Genomic DNA, 18,950 nt, shown 5'->3' on the forward strand with positions numbered 1-18,950 from the left:
AACATTTGATACAAGAGTCGTATACCTGCTAAATTAACTAAAAAAAATCTAGCATGCTAATGTTAGTTGTTTTTTTTAAAATGCTGATTATAACAAACGTCAGGTACCGAATTATTTACTGGTTTGTTCTGGATTTTCTTTTGTAAATGCTAGCCTGCTAACACATTAAGTACTAAAATATGACTGAGGTGTACACCTACAAAATTGGCTAACTTTAGCATGCTAAAAGGTATCATTTGTCAAGAAATAAAATATGGCTCAAGAGGTGTATACCTGCAAAATTAGCACAAAAATAACCTAGCATGCTAATAGAAAGCTAACAAATCTACAACTAAGATGCATGTTAGAATCAAAGAGCTGCTTTGTAATAAGTACAATACTCACCCTTGGAAAAAGTGGAAAATGTTTGGATACCTCTGCAAAACTGATACTCTGCAGTAAAAACCGCGTTGCAGACAACATACCAACTGATTGAACTCATGTTCTGTTACACAGGTGAGTTTGACCGAGATGGGGCCCATTAATCAAAACACTGAGATGAAACAAAACGGCCACACTAAATCTTATGGCCCCGTGGCAGGCGTTTATCTGGAGGCAACCAAGGAGAAGATGACCATATACCAAGCCATGAAAAAACGCCTGCTCAAAGCAGGAACGGCCTTGGCCCTGCTTGAAGCACAAGCCGCCACGGTGGGCATCGTGGACCCGATCAACAATCGAACACTTCCTGTGGCCGATGCTGTCAAAGAGGAGCTAATTGGACCCGAGATGAAGGAGAAGCTCCTCATGGCGGAAAAAGCCGTCACTGGTTACGTGGATCCCTACACCAACGGAACCATATCTTTGTTCCAAGCTATGCGGAAAGATTTAGTTCCAAGAGATCATGGCTTGAAGCTCCTGGAAGCCCAGGTATCCACTCACGGCCCGTTTGATCCCATTCTGAAGACGCATATTCCTGTTGACTTGGCCATTCAGAGAGGTTACTATGAAAAAGGTCTGCTGGACGACCAGATGGCAGAGTTAAAGGTGTTCTACGATCCGAGTACACAAGAACATGTGAGCTACACAAAGCTCTTGGAGAAATGCATTGTTGAACCTGAGACGGGCATGATCCTTCTACCTGTCTTCATCATTTTTAAAGGTCTGAGACGAGGCATTTCCTCCACAAAACTTTTTGAGTCCAACATCATCGACAAAGACATTTACGATGACCTGCAGAAGGGGAAGACCACAACCCAAGACGTGATGCTGATAGAGGCAGTGAGGGAATACCTTGAAGGTAAAGGAAGCATTGCAGGCATCGCAATACTTTCCACCGGTCAGAGAATGAGCATTTATGAGGCAATGAAGAAACGCATACTGATGCCTGGAACAGCACTGGTTCTACTGGAGGCACAGGCTTCAACTGGATTCCTGACTGATCCCATCGAAAATAAAAAATTCACAGTGGCACAGGCTGTAAAGAACAAACTTGTGGGTCCAGAACATTACGCTAAACTCCTCTCTGCTGAACGAGCGGTAACCGGATACAAAGACCCGTACACAGGCGGAACCATTTCCCTGTTTCAAGCCCTTTCAAAAGATCTCATCCTTAAGACACACGGGATCCGCCTACTTGAGGCACAAATCGCCACCGGTGGAATTATTGACCCGATTAACAGCCACAGACTTCCCACAGAGGTGGCCTTTAAAAGAGGCTGTTTCGATGAAGAAATGAACGCCATACTTGAGGATTCCGGCGACGACACCAAGGGATTTTTTGATCCAAACACAGAGGAGAACCTAACTTATCTGCAGCTGATGGAGAGGTGTGTCATTGATCCTGTCACTGGACTTTGTCTCTTACCGATCCACGGCAGGTCTGATGGACTGAATTTCAGCTTCATTGACTACCAAACAAAGATGGTTTTGAAAAAGAAAAAGGTGAGCGTGACATGTGGCAAGTACATGGGAATGACTGTATCACTATGGGAACTGCTGATGTCCGAATACCTAAACGAAGAGCAGAGGAAAGACATCATATGGAAGTACGTACAGAAGACGCTCACTATCGAGACAATTATCACAACTGTTCTGGAAATCATAGAGACGTCTGTAAAAACAACTAAGGTTTTCTTTGAAGGCATCAGAGAAACTGTCACCGCGAAACAGCTGGTGGAGGCTGAAATCATTAGCAAGGATGTCCTTGATGACCTGAAAAAAGGAAAGAAGTCTGTCAAGGAAGTCATAGAAGACCAAAACATAAGTGTGTACCTTCAGGGGAAAGACAGCATTGCAGGTGTTCTTCTTCCTGACTCCCAAATTCTGACTATTTACCAGGCCAGGCAAAAGGGGAAATTGATGCCTGGAACAGCTCTGGTTTTACTTGAGGCACAAGCAGCAACAGGGTTCCTTATTGATCCCATTGGAAACAGAAAGTTCTCCGTTGATGAGGCGGTCAAAGCTAAGGTTGTCGGTGCTGATGTGTGCCAAAAGTTACGCTCTGCAGAGAAAGCAGTGACAGGCTACAAAGACCCGGGCGATGGCAAAACAATCTCTTTGTTCCAAGCCATGCAAAAAGGCCTTATCCTACAAGATCATGGAATTCGACTCCTGGAGGCCCAAATTGCCACCGGTGGGATCATTGACCCGGTTAACAGCCATCGCATTCCAATCCATGTCGCCTATAGGCGTGGATATTTTAATGAGGAGATGAATGAGATCCTGAGTGATCCTAGTGATGACACCAAAGGGTTTTTTGACCCCAACACCCACGAGAATCTCACGTACTTGCAGCTCATGTCCAGATGTGTCACAGACGCCAGCACAGGACTCTGCCTGCTGCCACTCAAAGGCAGAAGTAACAAAATAAACATAGATGACACCATGAAGGAGCTATTTAGAAAGACAACTGTCTCTGTCAGGTATGGACGATTCAAGGGCAAGCATACAACTCTTTGGGATCTTATCAATTCAGAGTATCTAGGAGAGGAAAAAAGGCAGGAGTTTTTCAAACTCTTCAAATCAAGGAAAGTAACAGTTGAGGAAATTAGCGTGCTTATTTTAGGCATCATTGAGAGCAAGGAGATAAAACAGCAAGCGGGATTAAGCTTCAAATCCCTGAGGGGAGAGGTTTCTGTGGTGGATCTTTTAGAGCTTGAAATAGTGGATGAAAAAACATACAGTCGCTTGATCGATGAAAAGATTAGGAGCACCGATGTGCTGAAAATGGAAAGCGTGCAATCTTACCTACAAGGGACAAGTTGTGTGGCCGGGGTGATACTGCAGCCCTCCAATCAGAAGCTAACCATCTACGAGGCCCAGAGAAATGCTATCCTGACACCCGGCACTGCTCTGTGCCTTCTGGAAGCACAAGCAGCAACAGGTTTCATTGTTGATCCTCTGGCAAACAAAAAGTTCACAGTGGAACAAGCGCTAAGGGAGAAGTTAATTTGCCCACAGATGTATGAAAAGCTCTTGTCAGCAGAGAAGGCGGTCACTGGTTACGTCGACCCATACAATGGCCAAAAGATTTCTCTTTTCCAAGCCTTGAAGAAAGACCTTGTAGTAAAAGAACATGGCATTCGTTTACTTGAGGCTCAAATTGCCACAGGTGGAATCATTGATCCTTTAAAGTGTCTTCATCTACCTCTTGATGTTGCATACAGGAAAGGATATTTTGATGAAGAGCTTAATCAAACTCTATTGGACCCGACTGATGACACAAAAGGATTTTTTGACCCAAACACCAAAGAGAATCTGACATACTTGGACATGTTAGGTAGGTGCATAAAAGATAAAGAAACTGGATTGTTCCTCTTGCCGATTGCTGTCACACCAAAAGCGTCAACGACAAACGTGAAGTCGTACACCGACAGACAGATTAAACAAGAGTTTGACGAGACAACTGTGAGCATATCAGTCGGACGCTATGCAGGGAAATCTGTTTCTCTGTGGGACTTGCTCCACTCTGGCTACTTCACTGAAGAACATCGCTTTGAACTGATTGATACATTCAGAGCAAGAAAGGTTAGCATTCAAACCCTAATTACAATCGTCAGGTCCACAATTGAAAAACTGGTTAGGAGTGAAACTCCAAAAACGATCATGGGTCTAAGAAAGCATGTTTCTGCCAAACAACTTCTAGACTCTGGTATTATTAACGCTATTACATTCAAAAAGATTAACGAAGAGCAAGTGTCTTTTGAAGGAGTTGCCAAACGGGATTGTGTGAGACGATACCTGAATGGAACCGCCAGCATTGCTGGAATTAGGATGTATCCGTCCCAGACTGTTGTAAGCATATATGCTGCAAAAAGGGATTGTGTGTTGACAAATGGTGTGGCGCTTTTGCTGCTGGAAGCACAGGCATCCACAGGTTGGATAATCGATCCTACCAAAAACAAGTTTTACACTGTTGACCAAGCGGCACTTGAGGAGGTAATTGGACCAGATGTACATGAGCAGCTTCTGGTAGCTGAACAAGCTGTCACTGGGTATAAAGATCCCTATACTGACGCATCAATATCTTTGTATGAGGCTATGAATAACCAGCTGATCCAAAGAAAAGATGGCATTCGCCTTCTTGAAGCACAAATAGCAACAGGTGGAATTATAGACCCACATATGAGCATCAGAGTACCTGCTAATGTTGCAGTCCAAAACAGACTTCTGGATGACGAACTCAAAAACCTTCTGCTGAATTCCACCGATGAAACAAAAGGACACTTTGACCCAAACACCAAAGAAAAAATCTCCTACCTTGAGCTAATGGAGAGATGTGAAAAGGATCCAAAAACGGGCCTGCTTCTTCTGCCATTACAGACAGGTGAATGCGACATTGTTCACTCAGAAGAAAAAATGCAGCTCGAGTTCAAAAACAAAACATTTGTTATGAAAACATGGCTATTCCAAAAGAAAGAAGTCACCCTATGGGAAGCGTTAATGTCTCAATACGTCTCCCAACAAAGAAGAGACCAGCTTATACAACAATATAAGACTGGTACCATGACAATTGATGAATTAATTGAAGTACTCACAGTCATCATTACAGAGGTGTCATCCAAAGAAAGAAGTTTCAAAGGACTAAGGAAGCATGTCACTGCAAGTGAGTTGTTTGAATCCAAAATCATCTCAAAGGAGCTTTTTACACGGATTATAAATGGGGAAGTGACCGAAGAGAATGTCAACAAAATGGAATCCATTCAGAAGTATCTTGGAGCTACAAATTGTATAGCCGGTGTCAGAGTTGAGTCTACAAAAAAAGTTATGAGCATATACGAAGCACAGACAAGAGGCCTGCTGACCCCTGGTACTTCTCTTGTACTCTTGGAAGCCCAAGCTGCCACTGGCTTTGTCATTGACCCAGTCAACAACAAGAAACTTTCAGTAGAAGAAGCTGTTGCTCAGAGAGTGGTCGGCAACGAGTGGAAAAACAAACTACTCTCAGCAGAACAAGCAGTCACAGGATACAAAGACCCCTACACTGGTGGGAAAATTTCCTTATTCCAGGCATTGAATAAGAATCTCATTGTCAAAGATCATGGAATTCGTCTCCTTGAAGCTCAAATTGCCACCGGAGGCATCATTGACCCAATATACAGTCACAGAGTGCCTGTGCAGGTGGCATATGAAAGAGGCTACTTTGACGAGGAAATGAACCAAATTTTGTCCGACCCAGATGACGACACCAAAGGCTTATTTGATCCCAACACAAATGAGAACCTTACCTACCTCCAACTGATAGAGAGGTGTGTCACAGACCCCATCACTGGACTTAATTTGCTATCCATTGTAAAGAAAGGGGAGTTCTATTTCTTTGTTGACGAGGCAACAAAACTCATTCTGAAATCAACAACAACCACCAAAGCAGGAGATAAGTACCAAGGAATGACAGTCTCGCTGTGGGAACTGCTGTACTCTAGATACATAACTGAGGAGAGAAGGCGAGAACTTGTGCAGCAGTACAAGTCCGGAGCAATCACAATCCAACGTTTCTTGGAGATCATTTTGATGATTATTCAGCAGCAGACCACCACCACTACCTCATCATCAGCAGTCACATGTCTGACTCAGGAAACAACAGTGGACAACAGCACCATAGAAACCACAATCAGCACCAGAGTTACAGAGACAACAGACATGGAAAGTTTTCAAGGAATAAGGAAGGATGTCAGTGCTACAGAGTTGCTTAAATCAAAAATCATCGGTGAAGAAATCTACAAAGATCTAAATGCAGGAAAAATCACTGTGCAGGAAGTTAGTCAAATGCGATCCGTCCGCAAGTACCTGGAGGGGACCAACAGCATTGCAGGAGTATACTTGCAGTCAACCAAGGAGACCCTAAGCATATATGAAGCCAAATCCAGAGGCCTGCTTACCCCTGGTACATCTCTGGTTCTGCTAGAAGCCCAAGCTGCCACTGGCTTTGTTATTGACCCAGTCAACAACAAGAAACTTTCAGTAGAAGAAGCTGTTGCTCAGAGAGTGGTCGGCAACGAGTGGAAAAACAAACTACTCTCAGCAGAACGAGCAGTCACAGGATATAGAGACCCTTACACTGAAGGCACCATATCTTTGTTCCAGGCGCTGAAAAAAGACCTGATAGTCAAGGATCATGGAATTCGTCTCCTTGAAGCTCAAATTGCCACAGGAGGCATCATCGACCCAGTAAACAGTCACAGAGTGCCTGTGCAGGTGGCATATGAAAGAGGCTACTTTGACGAAGAAATGAACCAAATTTTGTCCGACCCAGATGACGACACCAAGGGCTTTTTCGATCCCAACACACAAGAGAACCTCACCTATCTCCAACTGATAGAGAGGTGTGTCACAGACCCCATCACTGGTCTGAGTCTGCTGGTTATTGTGAAGAAAGGGGAGTTTTACTTCTTTGTTGACGAAGCCACAAAACACATTCTGAAATCGACAACAACCACCAAAGCAGGAGAGGAGTACCAAGGAATGACAGTCTCGCTGTGGGAACTGCTCTACTCCAGATACATAACTGAGGAGAGAAGGCGAGAACTTGTGCAGCAGTACAAGTCCGGAGCAATCACAATCCAACATTTTTTGGAGATCATATTGATGATTATTCAACAGCAGACCACCACCTCAACATCAGCAGTCACATGTCTGACTCAAGAAACAACAGTGGACAGCAGCACCATAGAAACCACAATCAGCACCACAGTTACAGAGACAACAGACATGGAAAGTTTTCAAGGAATAAGGAAGGATGTCAGTGCTACAGAGTTGCTTAAATCAAAAATTATTGGTGAAGAAATCTACAAAGATCTAAATGCAGGAAAAGTCACTGTGCAGGAAGTTAGTCAAATGCGATCCGTCCGCAAGTACCTGGAGGGGACCAACAGCATTGCAGGAGTATACTTGCAGTCAACCAAGGAGACCCTAAGCATATATGAAGCCAAATCCAGAGGCCTGCTGACCCCTGGTACATCTCTGGTTCTGCTAGAAGCCCAAGCTGCCACTGGCTTTGTCATTGACCCAGTCAACAACAAGAAACTTTCAGTAGAAGAAGCTGTTGCTCAGAGAGTGGTTGGCAACGAGTGGAAAAAAAAACTGCTATCAGCAGAACGAGCAGTCACAGGATACAGAGACCCTTACACTGAAGGCACCATATCTTTGTTCCAGGCTCTGAAAAAAGACCTGATAGTCAAGGATCATGGAATTCGTCTCCTCGAAGCTCAAATTGCCACAGGAGGCATCATCGACCCAGTAAACAGTCACAGAGTGCCTGTGCAGGTGGCATATGAAAGAGGCTACTTTGACGAAGAAATGAACCAAATTTTGTCCGACCCAGATGACGACACCAAGGGCTTTTTCGACCCCAACACACAAGAGAACCTTACCTATCTCCAACTGATAGAGAGGTGTGTCACAGACCCCATCACTGGTCTGAGTCTGCTGGTTATTGTGAAGAAAGGGGAGTTCTACTTCTTTGTTGACGAAGCCACAAAACACATTCTGAAATCGACAACAACCACCAAAGCAGGAGAGGAGTACCAAGGAATGACAGTCTCGCTGTGGGAACTGCTCTACTCCAGATACATAACTGAGGAGAGAAGGCGAGAACTTGTGCAGCAGTACAAGTCCGGATCAATCACGATCCAGCGTTTCTGGGAAATAATCTTTATGATTATTCAGCAGCAGACCACCACCACCAACTCATCATCAGCAGTCACAGGTCTGACTCAAGAAACAACAGTGGACAGCAGCACCATAGAAACCACAATCAGCACCACAGTTACAGAGACCACAGACATGGAAAGTTTTCAAGGAATAAGGAAGGATGTCAGTGCTACTGAGTTGCTTAAATCAAAAATCATCGGTGAAGAAATCTACAAAGATCTAAATGCAGGAAAAGTCACTGTGCAGGAAGTTAGTCAAATGCGATCCGTCCGCAAGTACCTGGAGGGGACCAACAGCATTGCAGGAGTATACTTGCAGTCAACCAAGGAGACCCTAAGCATATATGAAGCCAAATCCAGAGGCCTGCTGACCCCTGGTACATCTCTGGTTCTGCTAGAAGCCCAAGCTGCCACTGGCTTTGTCATTGACCCAGTCAACAACAAGAAACTTTCAGTAGAAGAAGCTGTTGCTCAGAGAGTGGTTGGTAACGAGTGGAAAAACAAACTGCTATCAGCAGAACGAGCAGTCACAGGATACCGAGACCCTTACACTGAAGGCACCATATCTTTGTTCCAGGCTCTGAAAAAAGACCTGATAGTCAAGGATCATGGAATTCGTCTCCTTGAAGCTCAAATTGCCACCGGAGGCATCATCGACCCAGTAAACAGTCACAGAGTGCCTGTGCAGGTGGCATATGAAAGAGGCTACTTTGACGAAGAAATGAACCAAATTTTGTCCGACCCAGATGATGACACCAAGGGCTTTTTCGATCCCAACACACAAGAGAACCTCACCTATCTCCAACTGATAGAGAGGTGTGTCACAGACCCCATCACTGGTCTGAGTCTGTTGGTTATTGTGAAGAAAGGGGAGTTCTACTTCTTTGTTGACGAAGCCACAAAACACATTCTGAAATCGACAACAACCACCAAAGCAGGAGAGGAGTACCAAGGAATGACAGTCTCGCTGTGGGAACTGCTCTACTCCAGATACATAACTGAGGAGAGAAGGCGAGAACTTGTGCAGCAGTACAAGTCCGGAGCAATCACAATCCAACGTTTCTTGGAGATCATATTGATGATTATTCAACAGCAGACCACCACCTCAACATCAGCAGTCACATGTCTGACTCAAGAAACAACAGTGGACAGCAGCACCATAGAAACCACAATCAGCACCACAGTTACAGAGACAACAGACATGGAAAGTTTTCAAGGAATAAGGAAGGATGTCAGTGCTACAGAGTTGCTTAAATCAAAAATTATTGGTGAAGAAATGTACAAAGATCTAAATGCAGGAAAAGTCACTGTGCAGGAAGTTAGTCAAATGCGATCCGTCCGCAAGTACCTGGAGGGGACCAACAGCATTGCAGGAGTATACTTGCAGTCAACCAAGGAGACCCTAAGCATATATGAAGCCAAATCCAGAGGCCTGCTGACCCCTGGTACATCTCTGGTTCTGCTAGAAGCCCAAGCTGCCACTGGCTTTGTCATTGACCCAGTCAACAACAAGAAACTTTCAGTAGAAGAAGCTGTTGCTCAGAGAGTGGTTGGCAACGAGTGGAAAAAAAAACTGCTATCAGCAGAACGAGCAGTCACAGGATACAGAGACCCTTACACTGAAGGCACCATATCTTTGTTCCAGGCTCTGAAAAAAGACCTGATAGTCAAGGATCATGGAATTCGTCTCCTCGAAGCTCAAATTGCCACGGGAGGCATCATCGACCCAGTAAACAGTCACAGGGTGCCTGTGCAGGTGGCATATGAAAGAGGGTACTTTGACGAAGAAATGAACCAAATTTTGTCCGACCCAGATGACGACACCAAGGGCTTTTTCGATCCCAACACACAAGAGAACCTCACCTATCTCCAACTGATAGAGAGGTGTGTCACAGACCCCATCACTGGTCTGAGTCTGCTGGTTATTGTGAAGAAAGGGGAGTTCTACTTCTTTGTTGACGAAGCCACAAAACACATTCTGAAATCGACAACAACCACCAAAGCAGGAGAGGAGTACCAAGGAATGACAGTCTCGCTGTGGGAATTGCTCTACTCCAGATACATAACTGAGGAGAGAAGGCGAGAACTTGTGCAGCAGTACAAGTCCGGATCAATCACGATCCAGCGTTTCTGGGAAATAATCTTGATGATTATTCAGCAGCAGACCACCACCACCAACTCATCATCAGCAGTCACATGTCTGACTCAAGAAACAACAGTGGACAGCAGCACCATAGAAACAACAATCAGCACCACAGTTACAGAGACCACAGACATGGAAAGTTTTCAAGGAATAAGGAAGGATGTCAGTGCTACTGAGTTGCTTAAATCAAAAATCATCGGTGAAGAAATCTACAAAGATCTAAATGCAGGAAAAGTCACTGTGCAGGAAGTTAGTCAAATGCGATCTGTCCGCAAGTACCTGGAGGGGACTAACAGCATTGCAGGAGTATACTTGCAGTCATCCAAGGAGACCCTAAGCATATATGAAGCCAAATCCAGAGGCCTGCTTACCCCTGGTACATCTCTGGTTCTGCTAGAAGCCCAAGCTGCCACTGGCTTTGTCATTGACCCAGTCAACAACAAGAAACTTTCAGTAGAAGAAGCTGTTGCTCAGAGAGTGGTTGGTAACGAGTGGAAAAACAAACTGCTATCAGCAGAACGAGCAGTCACAGGATACCGAGACCCTTACACTGAAGGCACCATATCTTTGTTCCAGGCTCTGAAAAAAGACCTGATAGTCAAGGATCATGGAATTCGTCTCCTCGAAGCTCAAATTGCCACGGGAGGCATCATCGACCCAGTAAACAGTCACAGGGTGCCTGTGCAGGTGGCATATGAAAGAGGCTACTTTGACGAAGAAATGAACCAAATTTTGTCCGACCCAGATGACGACACCAAGGGCTTTTTCGATCCCAACACACAAGAGAACCTCACCTATCTCCAACTGATAGAGAGATGTGTCACAGACCCCATCACTGGTCTGAGTCTGCTGGTTATTGTGAAGAAAGGGGAGTTCTACTTCTTTGTTGACGAAGCCACAAAACACATTCTGAAATCGACAACAACCACCAAAGCAGGAGAGGAGTACCAAGGAATGACAGTCTCGCTGTGGGAATTGCTCTACTCCAGATACATAACTGAGGAGAGAAGGCGAGAACTTGTGCAGCAGTACAAGTCCGGATCAATCACGATCCAGCGTTTCTGGGAAATAATTTTGATGATTATTCAGCAGCAGACCACCACCACCAACTCATCATCAGCAGTCACATGTCTGACTCAAGAAACAACAGTGGACAGCAGCACCATAGAAACAACAATCAGCACCACAGTTACAGAGACCACAGACATGGAAAGTTTTCAAGGAATAAGGAAGGATGTCAGTGCTACTGAGTTGCTTAAATCAAAAATCATCGGTGAAGAAATCTACAAAGATCTAAATGCAGGAAAAGTCACTGTGCAGGAAGTTAGTCAAATGCGATCTGTCCGCAAGTACCTGGAGGGGACCAACAGCATTGCAGGAGTATACTTGCAGTCAACCAAGGAGACCCTAAGCATATATGAAGCCAAATCCAGAGGCCTGCTTACCCCTGGTACATCTCTGGTTCTGCTAGAAGCCCAAGCTGCCACTGGCTTTGTCATTGACCCAGTCAACAACAAGAAACTTTCAGTAGAAGAAGCTGTTGCTCAGAGAGTGGTTGGCAACGAGTGGAAAAACAAACTACTCTCAGCAGAACGAGCAGTCACAGGATACAGAGACCCTTACACTGAAGGCACCATATCTTTGTTCCAGGCTCTGAAAAAAGACCTGATAGTCAAGGATCATGGAATTCGTCTCCTTGAAGCTCAAATTGCCACAGGAGGCATCATCGACCCAGTAAACAGTCACAGGGTGCCTGTGCAGGTGGCATATGAAAGAGGCTACTTTGACGAAGAAATGAACCAAATTTTGTCCGACCCAGATGATGACACCAAGGGCTTTTTCGATCCCAACACACAAGAGAACCTCACCTATCTCCAACTGATAGAGAGGTGTGTCACAGACCCCATCACTGGTCTGAGTCTGCTGGTTATTGTGAAGAAAGGAGAGTTCTACTTCTTTGTTGACGAAGCCACAAAACACATTCTGAAATCGACAACAACCACCAAAGCAGGAGAGGAGTACCAAGGAATGACAGTCTCGCTGTGGGAACTGCTCTACTCCAGATACATAACTGAGGAGAGAAGGCGAGAACTTGTGCAGCAGTACAAGTCCAGAGCAATCACAATCCAACGTTTCTTGGAAATAATCTTGATGATTATTCAGCAGCAGACCACCACCTCATCATCAGCAGTCACAGGTCTGACTCAAGAAACAACAGTGGACAGCAGCACCTTAGAAACCACAATCAGCACCACAGTTACAGAGACAACAGACATGGAAAGTTTTCAAGGAATAAGGAAGGATGTCAGTGCTACAGAGTTGCTTAAATCAAAAATCATCAGTGAAGACATCTACAAAGATCTAAATGCAGGAAAAGTCACTGTGCGGGAAGTTAGTCAAATGCAATCTGTCCGCAAGTACCTGGAGGGGACCAACAGCATTGCAGGAGTATACTTGCAGTCAACCAAGGAGACCCTAAGCATATATGAAGCCAAATCCAGACACAGGCTGCCCCCTGGTACATCTCTGGTTCTGCTAGAAGCCCAAGCTGCCACTGGCTTTGTTATTGACCCAGTCAACAACAAGAAACTTTCAGTAGAAGAAGCTGTTGCTCAGAGAGTGGTCGGCAAAGAGTGGAAAAACAAACTACTCTCAGCAGAACGAGCAGTCACAGGATACAGAGACCCTTACACTGAAGGCACCATATCTTTGTTCCAGGCTCTGAAAAAAGACCTGATAGTCAAGGATCATGGAATTCGTCTCCTTGAAGCTCAAATTGCCACAGGAGGCATCATCGACCCAGTAAACAGTCACAGAGTGCCTGTGCAGGTGGCATATGAAAGAGGCTACTTTGACGAAGAAATGAACCAAATTTTGTCCGACCCAGATGACGACACCAAGGGCTTTTTCGATCCCAACACACAAGAGAACCTTACCTATCTCCAACTGATAGAGAGGTGTGTCACAGACCCCATCACTGGACTTATCCTACTCCCCTTGTACAAGTAAAGAGCACCGTAGTCCTTGGTGCTTAATATCTTGTTTGATATCTTAATCTGTATTGTGGCAAGCATATGTTGTCTACCCAAGCCTTTATAACGTTTGATTAGACTGTGAATTTTTTTTTAACTTCCTCAACTTTGACAATCTTTTTTTTTCATTTAAGTTTGTGTTTTAGTGACATACAGAGAACCATAATCTACGCCTTTACCAGCAACGTAATTCATTCCTAATACGTTGAGAAATGACTGAGTTCTAACCTGCATTTTAAGTTTTACCCGACCTGTTCTTTAAGTTGTTGAAAAAAGTGATCAAATAAATGACTTTGAGAGCTATTTTTTTACTTTTATTTTAATGATTAGGCCTTGATATTATGTTGATATATATTGGGAAAAAACCCTATTAATAATATCATCAAAGCTTGATGACTATACCACAGGTATAATACTCCAGTCACAGCCTAAAGTATTGATAGATTGAAACTTTAGTTGACAGCGCTCTCTAGAGGGAAAATTGAGCCACGCATTATAACTGCTTCCTGGAAACAAGAAACATTCGTCTCAATAGAGAATGTTAGACATTTATTTCAACTTTTCAATAACAATACAAACAATTTCATCTGGAACTATTCTTTCATCACTTTCTTAACTCTACTCCAACTTGTCAAGCAACTGTCGAATATCCTCTTGTCCACGGTAAATTCTCTTCAACCCTCTTGGAAAATATCGGCAGGAAGACAGATTGAGGTATTTGAGTGCCGTCGTTTGGTCGATGAGCAGTCTGCAATCAGGAGAGAGGATGATCGAACTAGCGCAGTGCTACTTCGGGATAAACGTTGAAATGGTTGTCTGGCGTAGCTCGTACCTCGTAAAACTCCACATTAAGAGAGCGGACTTCTAAATTTCTCCCTTAAGCTTCTTCTCTCTCCAACATACCATACCATTGGGAGTTTAACATTACTTTAAAGGCCTACTGAAATGAGATGTTCTATTTAAACAGGGACAGCATGTCTATTCTATGTGTCATACTTGATCATTTCGCCATATTGCCATATTTTTGCTGAAAGGATTTAGTAGAGAACATCCACGATAAAGTTCGCAACTTTAGGTGTTGATAAAAAAGCCTTGCCTGTACCGGAAGTAGCAGACGATGTGCGCGTGACGTCACGGGTTGTGAAGCTCCTCACATCTGAACATAGTTTACAATCATGGCCACCAGCAGCAAGAGCTATTCGGACCGAGAAAGCGACGATTTACCCATTAATTTGAGCGAGGATGAAAGATTCGTGGATGAGGAAAGTGAGAGTGAAGGACTAAAAAAAGACTATACAGTCGGAGCGATTCAGATGTTATTAGACAAACTTACAAGGATAATTCTGGAAAATCCTTTATCTGCTTATTGTGTTACTAGTGTTTTAGTGAGATTATATGGTTGTACCTCTACAACCTTTCTTCAGCACCAGTCGCCGGGTGGTGGCGATGCCCATCTCTGCCCTTCGCAGGGGACCCTCTTCGAAACATGATCTTTCGAAATGATCGCCGCATAATACACTGTACTTTGTGTGTGTGTGGTCCAATGCAACCGTGTTCACTTGACCGCTCTGTTCCATAGTAAAGCTTCACCGTCATCTTTCGGGAATGTAAACAAAGAAACACCGGCTGTGTTTGTGTTGCTAAAGGCGGCCACCCACAGCTTTCTTCTTTGACGTCTCCATTATTCATTGAACACATTGCAAAAGATTCAGCAACACAGATAATACTGTGGAATTATGCGATAAAAACAGACGACTTATAGCTGGGAACGGTGATGGAACAAGATGTCCTCTAGAATGTGTGACATCAGCATGCTAGATATTTTTTTTGCTAATTTAGCAGGTATACATCTCTTGTGTCAAATATTTTGTTGCGTGACAAATGATACCTTTTAGCATGCTAAAGTTAGCTAATTTTTTAGGTATACACCTCAGTCATATTTTAGTACTCGATGCGTTAGCAGGCTAGCATTTACAAAAAACAATTGTAGAAAAAAACAGTAATATATTCTGATGCTTGCTATAGTTAGCATATAAAAAGATGAACATTAGCATGCTAGATATTTTTTTTTGCTAATTTGGCAGGTATACACCTTATGTCAAATATTTTGTTGCTTGACAAATGATACCTTTTAGCATGCGAAAGTTAGCTAATTTTGTCGATACACACCTCAGTCATAATTTAGTACTTGATGCGTTAGCAGGCTAGCATTTACAAATAAAAATTGTAGAACAAACCAGTAACATATTTCGGTACTTGACGCTTGTTATAATTAGCATTTAAAAAAAAAAAAATTAGCATGCTAGATTATTTTTTGGGGGGATACTTTAGCAGATATACACATTAGTGTCATATATTTTGGTATTTCACTAATTCTACAAAATTTGCTACCTTTAGCATGCTAAAAGGTATGATTTGTCAAGTAACAACATATTTGACATGCTAATAAGGTAAAAAAAAATCTAGAACGCTAATGTTAGTTTTTTTAAATGCTAACTATAACAAGCGTCAAGTACTGAAATATATTACTACTTTGTTCTAGAATTGTTTTTTGTAAATGCTAGCCTGCTAACGCATCAAGTACTAAGATATGACTGAGGTGTATACCTAAAAAATTTGCTAATTTTAACATGCTAAAAGGTATAATTTGTCAAGCAACAAACTATTTGATACAAGAGGCGTATACCTGCTAAATTAGCGGGAAAAAAAACCTAGCACGCTAATGTTATTTTTTTTTAAATTCTAACTATAACAGGCATCAAAATATATTACTGGTTTGTTCTCTAATTTTTTTTGTAAATGCTAGCCTGCTAACGCATCAAGTATTAAAATATGACTGAGGTGTATACCTACAAAATTGGCTAACTTTAGCATGCTAAAAGGTATCATTTGTCAAGCAACAAAATATTTGACACTGCTAAATAAGCTAAAAAAGTCGAGCATGCTAATGTTAGTTTTTTTCTTAAAAAATTCTAACTATAACAAGCCTCAAGTACCCAAATATATTACTGGTTTGTTCTAGATTTTTTATTTGTAAATGCTAGCCTGCTAACGCATCAAGTACTAAAATATGACTGAGGTGTATACCTACAAAATTTGCTAACTTTAGCATGCTAAAAGGTATCATTTGTCAAGCAACAAAATATTCGGCACAAGAGGTTTATACTTGATAAATTATTTTTAAAAAATCTAGCATGATAATGTTAGTTTTTTAAAATTCGAACTATACCAAGCATCAAAATATATTACTGGTTTTATATATTTTTTTGTAAATGCTAGCCTGCTAACGCATCAAGTACTAAAATATGATTGAGGTGTATATACCTACAACATTTTCTAACTTTAGCATGCTAAAAGATATCATTTGTCAAGCAACAAAATATTTAGCACAAGAGGTTTATACCTGCTGAATTCGCTAAAATAAATCTAGCATGCTAATGTTAGTTTTTTAAAATTCGAACTATAACATGCGTCAAAATATACTACTGGTTTTATATATCCATCCATTTTCTACCACTTATTCCCTTTCGGGGTCGCGGGGGGCGCTGGCGCCTATCTCAGCTACAATCGGGCGGAAGGCAGGGTACACCCTGGACAAGTCGCCATCTCATCACAGGGCCAACACAGATAGACAGACAACATTCACACTCACATTCACACACTAGGGCCAATTTAGTGTTGCCAATTAACCTATCCCCAGGTACATGTCTTTGGAAGTGGGAGGAAGCCGGAGTACCCGGAGGGAACCCACGCATTCACGGGGAGAACATGCAAAAAGATCCCGAGCCTGGATTTGAACCCAGGACTGCAGGAACTTCGTATTGTGAGGCAGACGCACTAACCCCTCTGCCACCGTGAAGTCCCTGGTTTTATATATTTTTTTGTAAATGCTAGCCTGCTAACGCATCAAGTACTAAAATATGACTGAGGGGTATACCTACAAAATTTGCTAACTTTAGCATGCTAAAAGGTATCATTTGTCTAGCAACAAAATATTTAGCACAAGGTGTATACCTGCTAAATTAGCTTAAGAAATCTAGCATGCTAATGTTAGTTTTTCAAAAATCTAACTATAACAAGCATCAAAATATATTACTGCTTTGTTGTAGAATATTTTTTGTAAATGCTAGCCTGCTAACGCATCAAGTACTTAAATATGACTGAGGTGTAAACCTACAAAATTAGCTAACTTTAGCATGCTAAAAGGTATCATTTGTCAAGCAACAAAATATTTGACAATGCTAAATAAGCTAAAAAATCTAGCATGCTAATGTTTTTTTGTTTTTTTAAATGCTAACTATAACAAGCGTAAAGTACCCAAATATATTAGTGGTTTGTTCTAGACTTATTATTTGTAAATGCTAGCCTGCTAACGCATCAAGTACTAAAATATAACTGAGGTTTACACCTACAAAATTTGCAAACTTTAGCATGCTAAAAGGTATCATTTGTCAAGCAGCAAAATATAAGGCACAAGAGATGTATACCTGCTGAATTAGCTAAAGAAATCTAGCATGCTAAGGTTATTTTTTTTAATTCTAACTATAACAAGCGTCAAAATATATTACTGTTTTTTTCTAGAATTTTTTTTGTAAATGCTAGCCTGCTAATGCATCAAGTACTTAAATATGACTGAGGTGTAAACCTACAAAATTACCTAACTTTAGCATGCTAAAAGGTATCATTTGTCAAGCAACAAAATATATGACACTGCTAAATAAGATAAAAAATCTAGCATGCTAATGTTTTTTTGTTTTTTTAAATGCTAACTATAACAAGCGTAAAGTACCCAAATATATTACTGGTTTGTTCTAGACTTATTATTTGTAAATGCTAGCCTGCTAACGCATCAAGTACTAAAATATAACTGAGGTTTATACCTACAAAATTTGCAAACTTTAGCATGCTAAAAGGTATCATTTGTCAAGCAGCAAAATATAAGGCACAAGAGGTGTATACCTGCTGAATTAGCTAAAGAAATCTAGCATGCTAAGGTTATTTTTTTAATTCTAACTATAACAAGCGTCAAAATATATTACTGTTTTTTTCTAGAATTTTTTTTGTAAATGCAAACCTGCTAACGCATCAAGTGCTTAAATATGACCGAGGTGTATACCTACAAAATTTGCTAACTTTAGCATGCTAAAAGGTATCATTTGTCAAGCAACAAAATATTTGACACTGCAAAATAAGCTAAAAAAAAATCTAGCCAGCCAATGCTAGTTTTTTTAAAATGCTAATCACAACAAAAGTCAGGTACTGAAATACATTACTGCTTTGTTCTAGAATTGTTTTTTGTAAATGCTAGCCTGGTAACGCATCAAGCACAAAAATATGACCGAGGTGTATACCTACAAAATTAGCAAATTTTAGCATGCTAAAAGGTATCATTTGTCAAGCAACAAAACATTTGATACAAGAGGCGTATACCTGCTAAATTAACTAAAAAATATCTAGCATGCTAATGTTAGTTGTTTTTTTTAAAATGCTGATTATAACAAACGTCAGGTACCGAATTATTTACTGGTTTGTTCTGGATTTTCTTTTGTAAATGCTAGCCTGCTAACACATTAAGTACTAAAATATGAAAGAGGTGTACACCTACAAAATTGGCTAACTTTAGCATGCTAAAAGGTATCATTTGTC

The 18,950-nt window shown here is 41.8% G+C and overlaps 1 protein-coding gene across 2 annotated transcripts in view; it reads left to right on the plus strand.

Annotated features, from left to right (window-relative positions):
* LOC133550863 (epiplakin-like) overlaps window positions 1-18,950 on the plus strand; it is a 47,542-nt gene that overhangs the window by 10,590 nt on the left and 18,002 nt on the right. Inside the window, exon 4 of one of the 2 annotated variants that reach the window (XM_061896969.1) lies at window positions 496-13,607. The exons of the other annotated variant lie outside the window; for it this stretch is intronic. Coding sequence (XP_061752953.1) covers window positions 511-13,281 — 12,771 coding nt within the window. The 5' untranslated portion in view covers window positions 496-510 and the 3' untranslated portion in view covers window positions 13,282-13,607. Of the gene's footprint in view, window positions 1-495; window positions 13,608-18,950 lie in introns of those variants that run through there. 2 annotated transcript variants of the gene reach the window in all.

Source organism: Nerophis ophidion, linkage group LG04 (assembly GCF_033978795.1).
Source record: "Nerophis ophidion isolate RoL-2023_Sa linkage group LG04, RoL_Noph_v1.0, whole genome shotgun sequence".
Taxonomy (NCBI): Eukaryota; Metazoa; Chordata; class Actinopteri; order Syngnathiformes; family Syngnathidae; genus Nerophis; species Nerophis ophidion.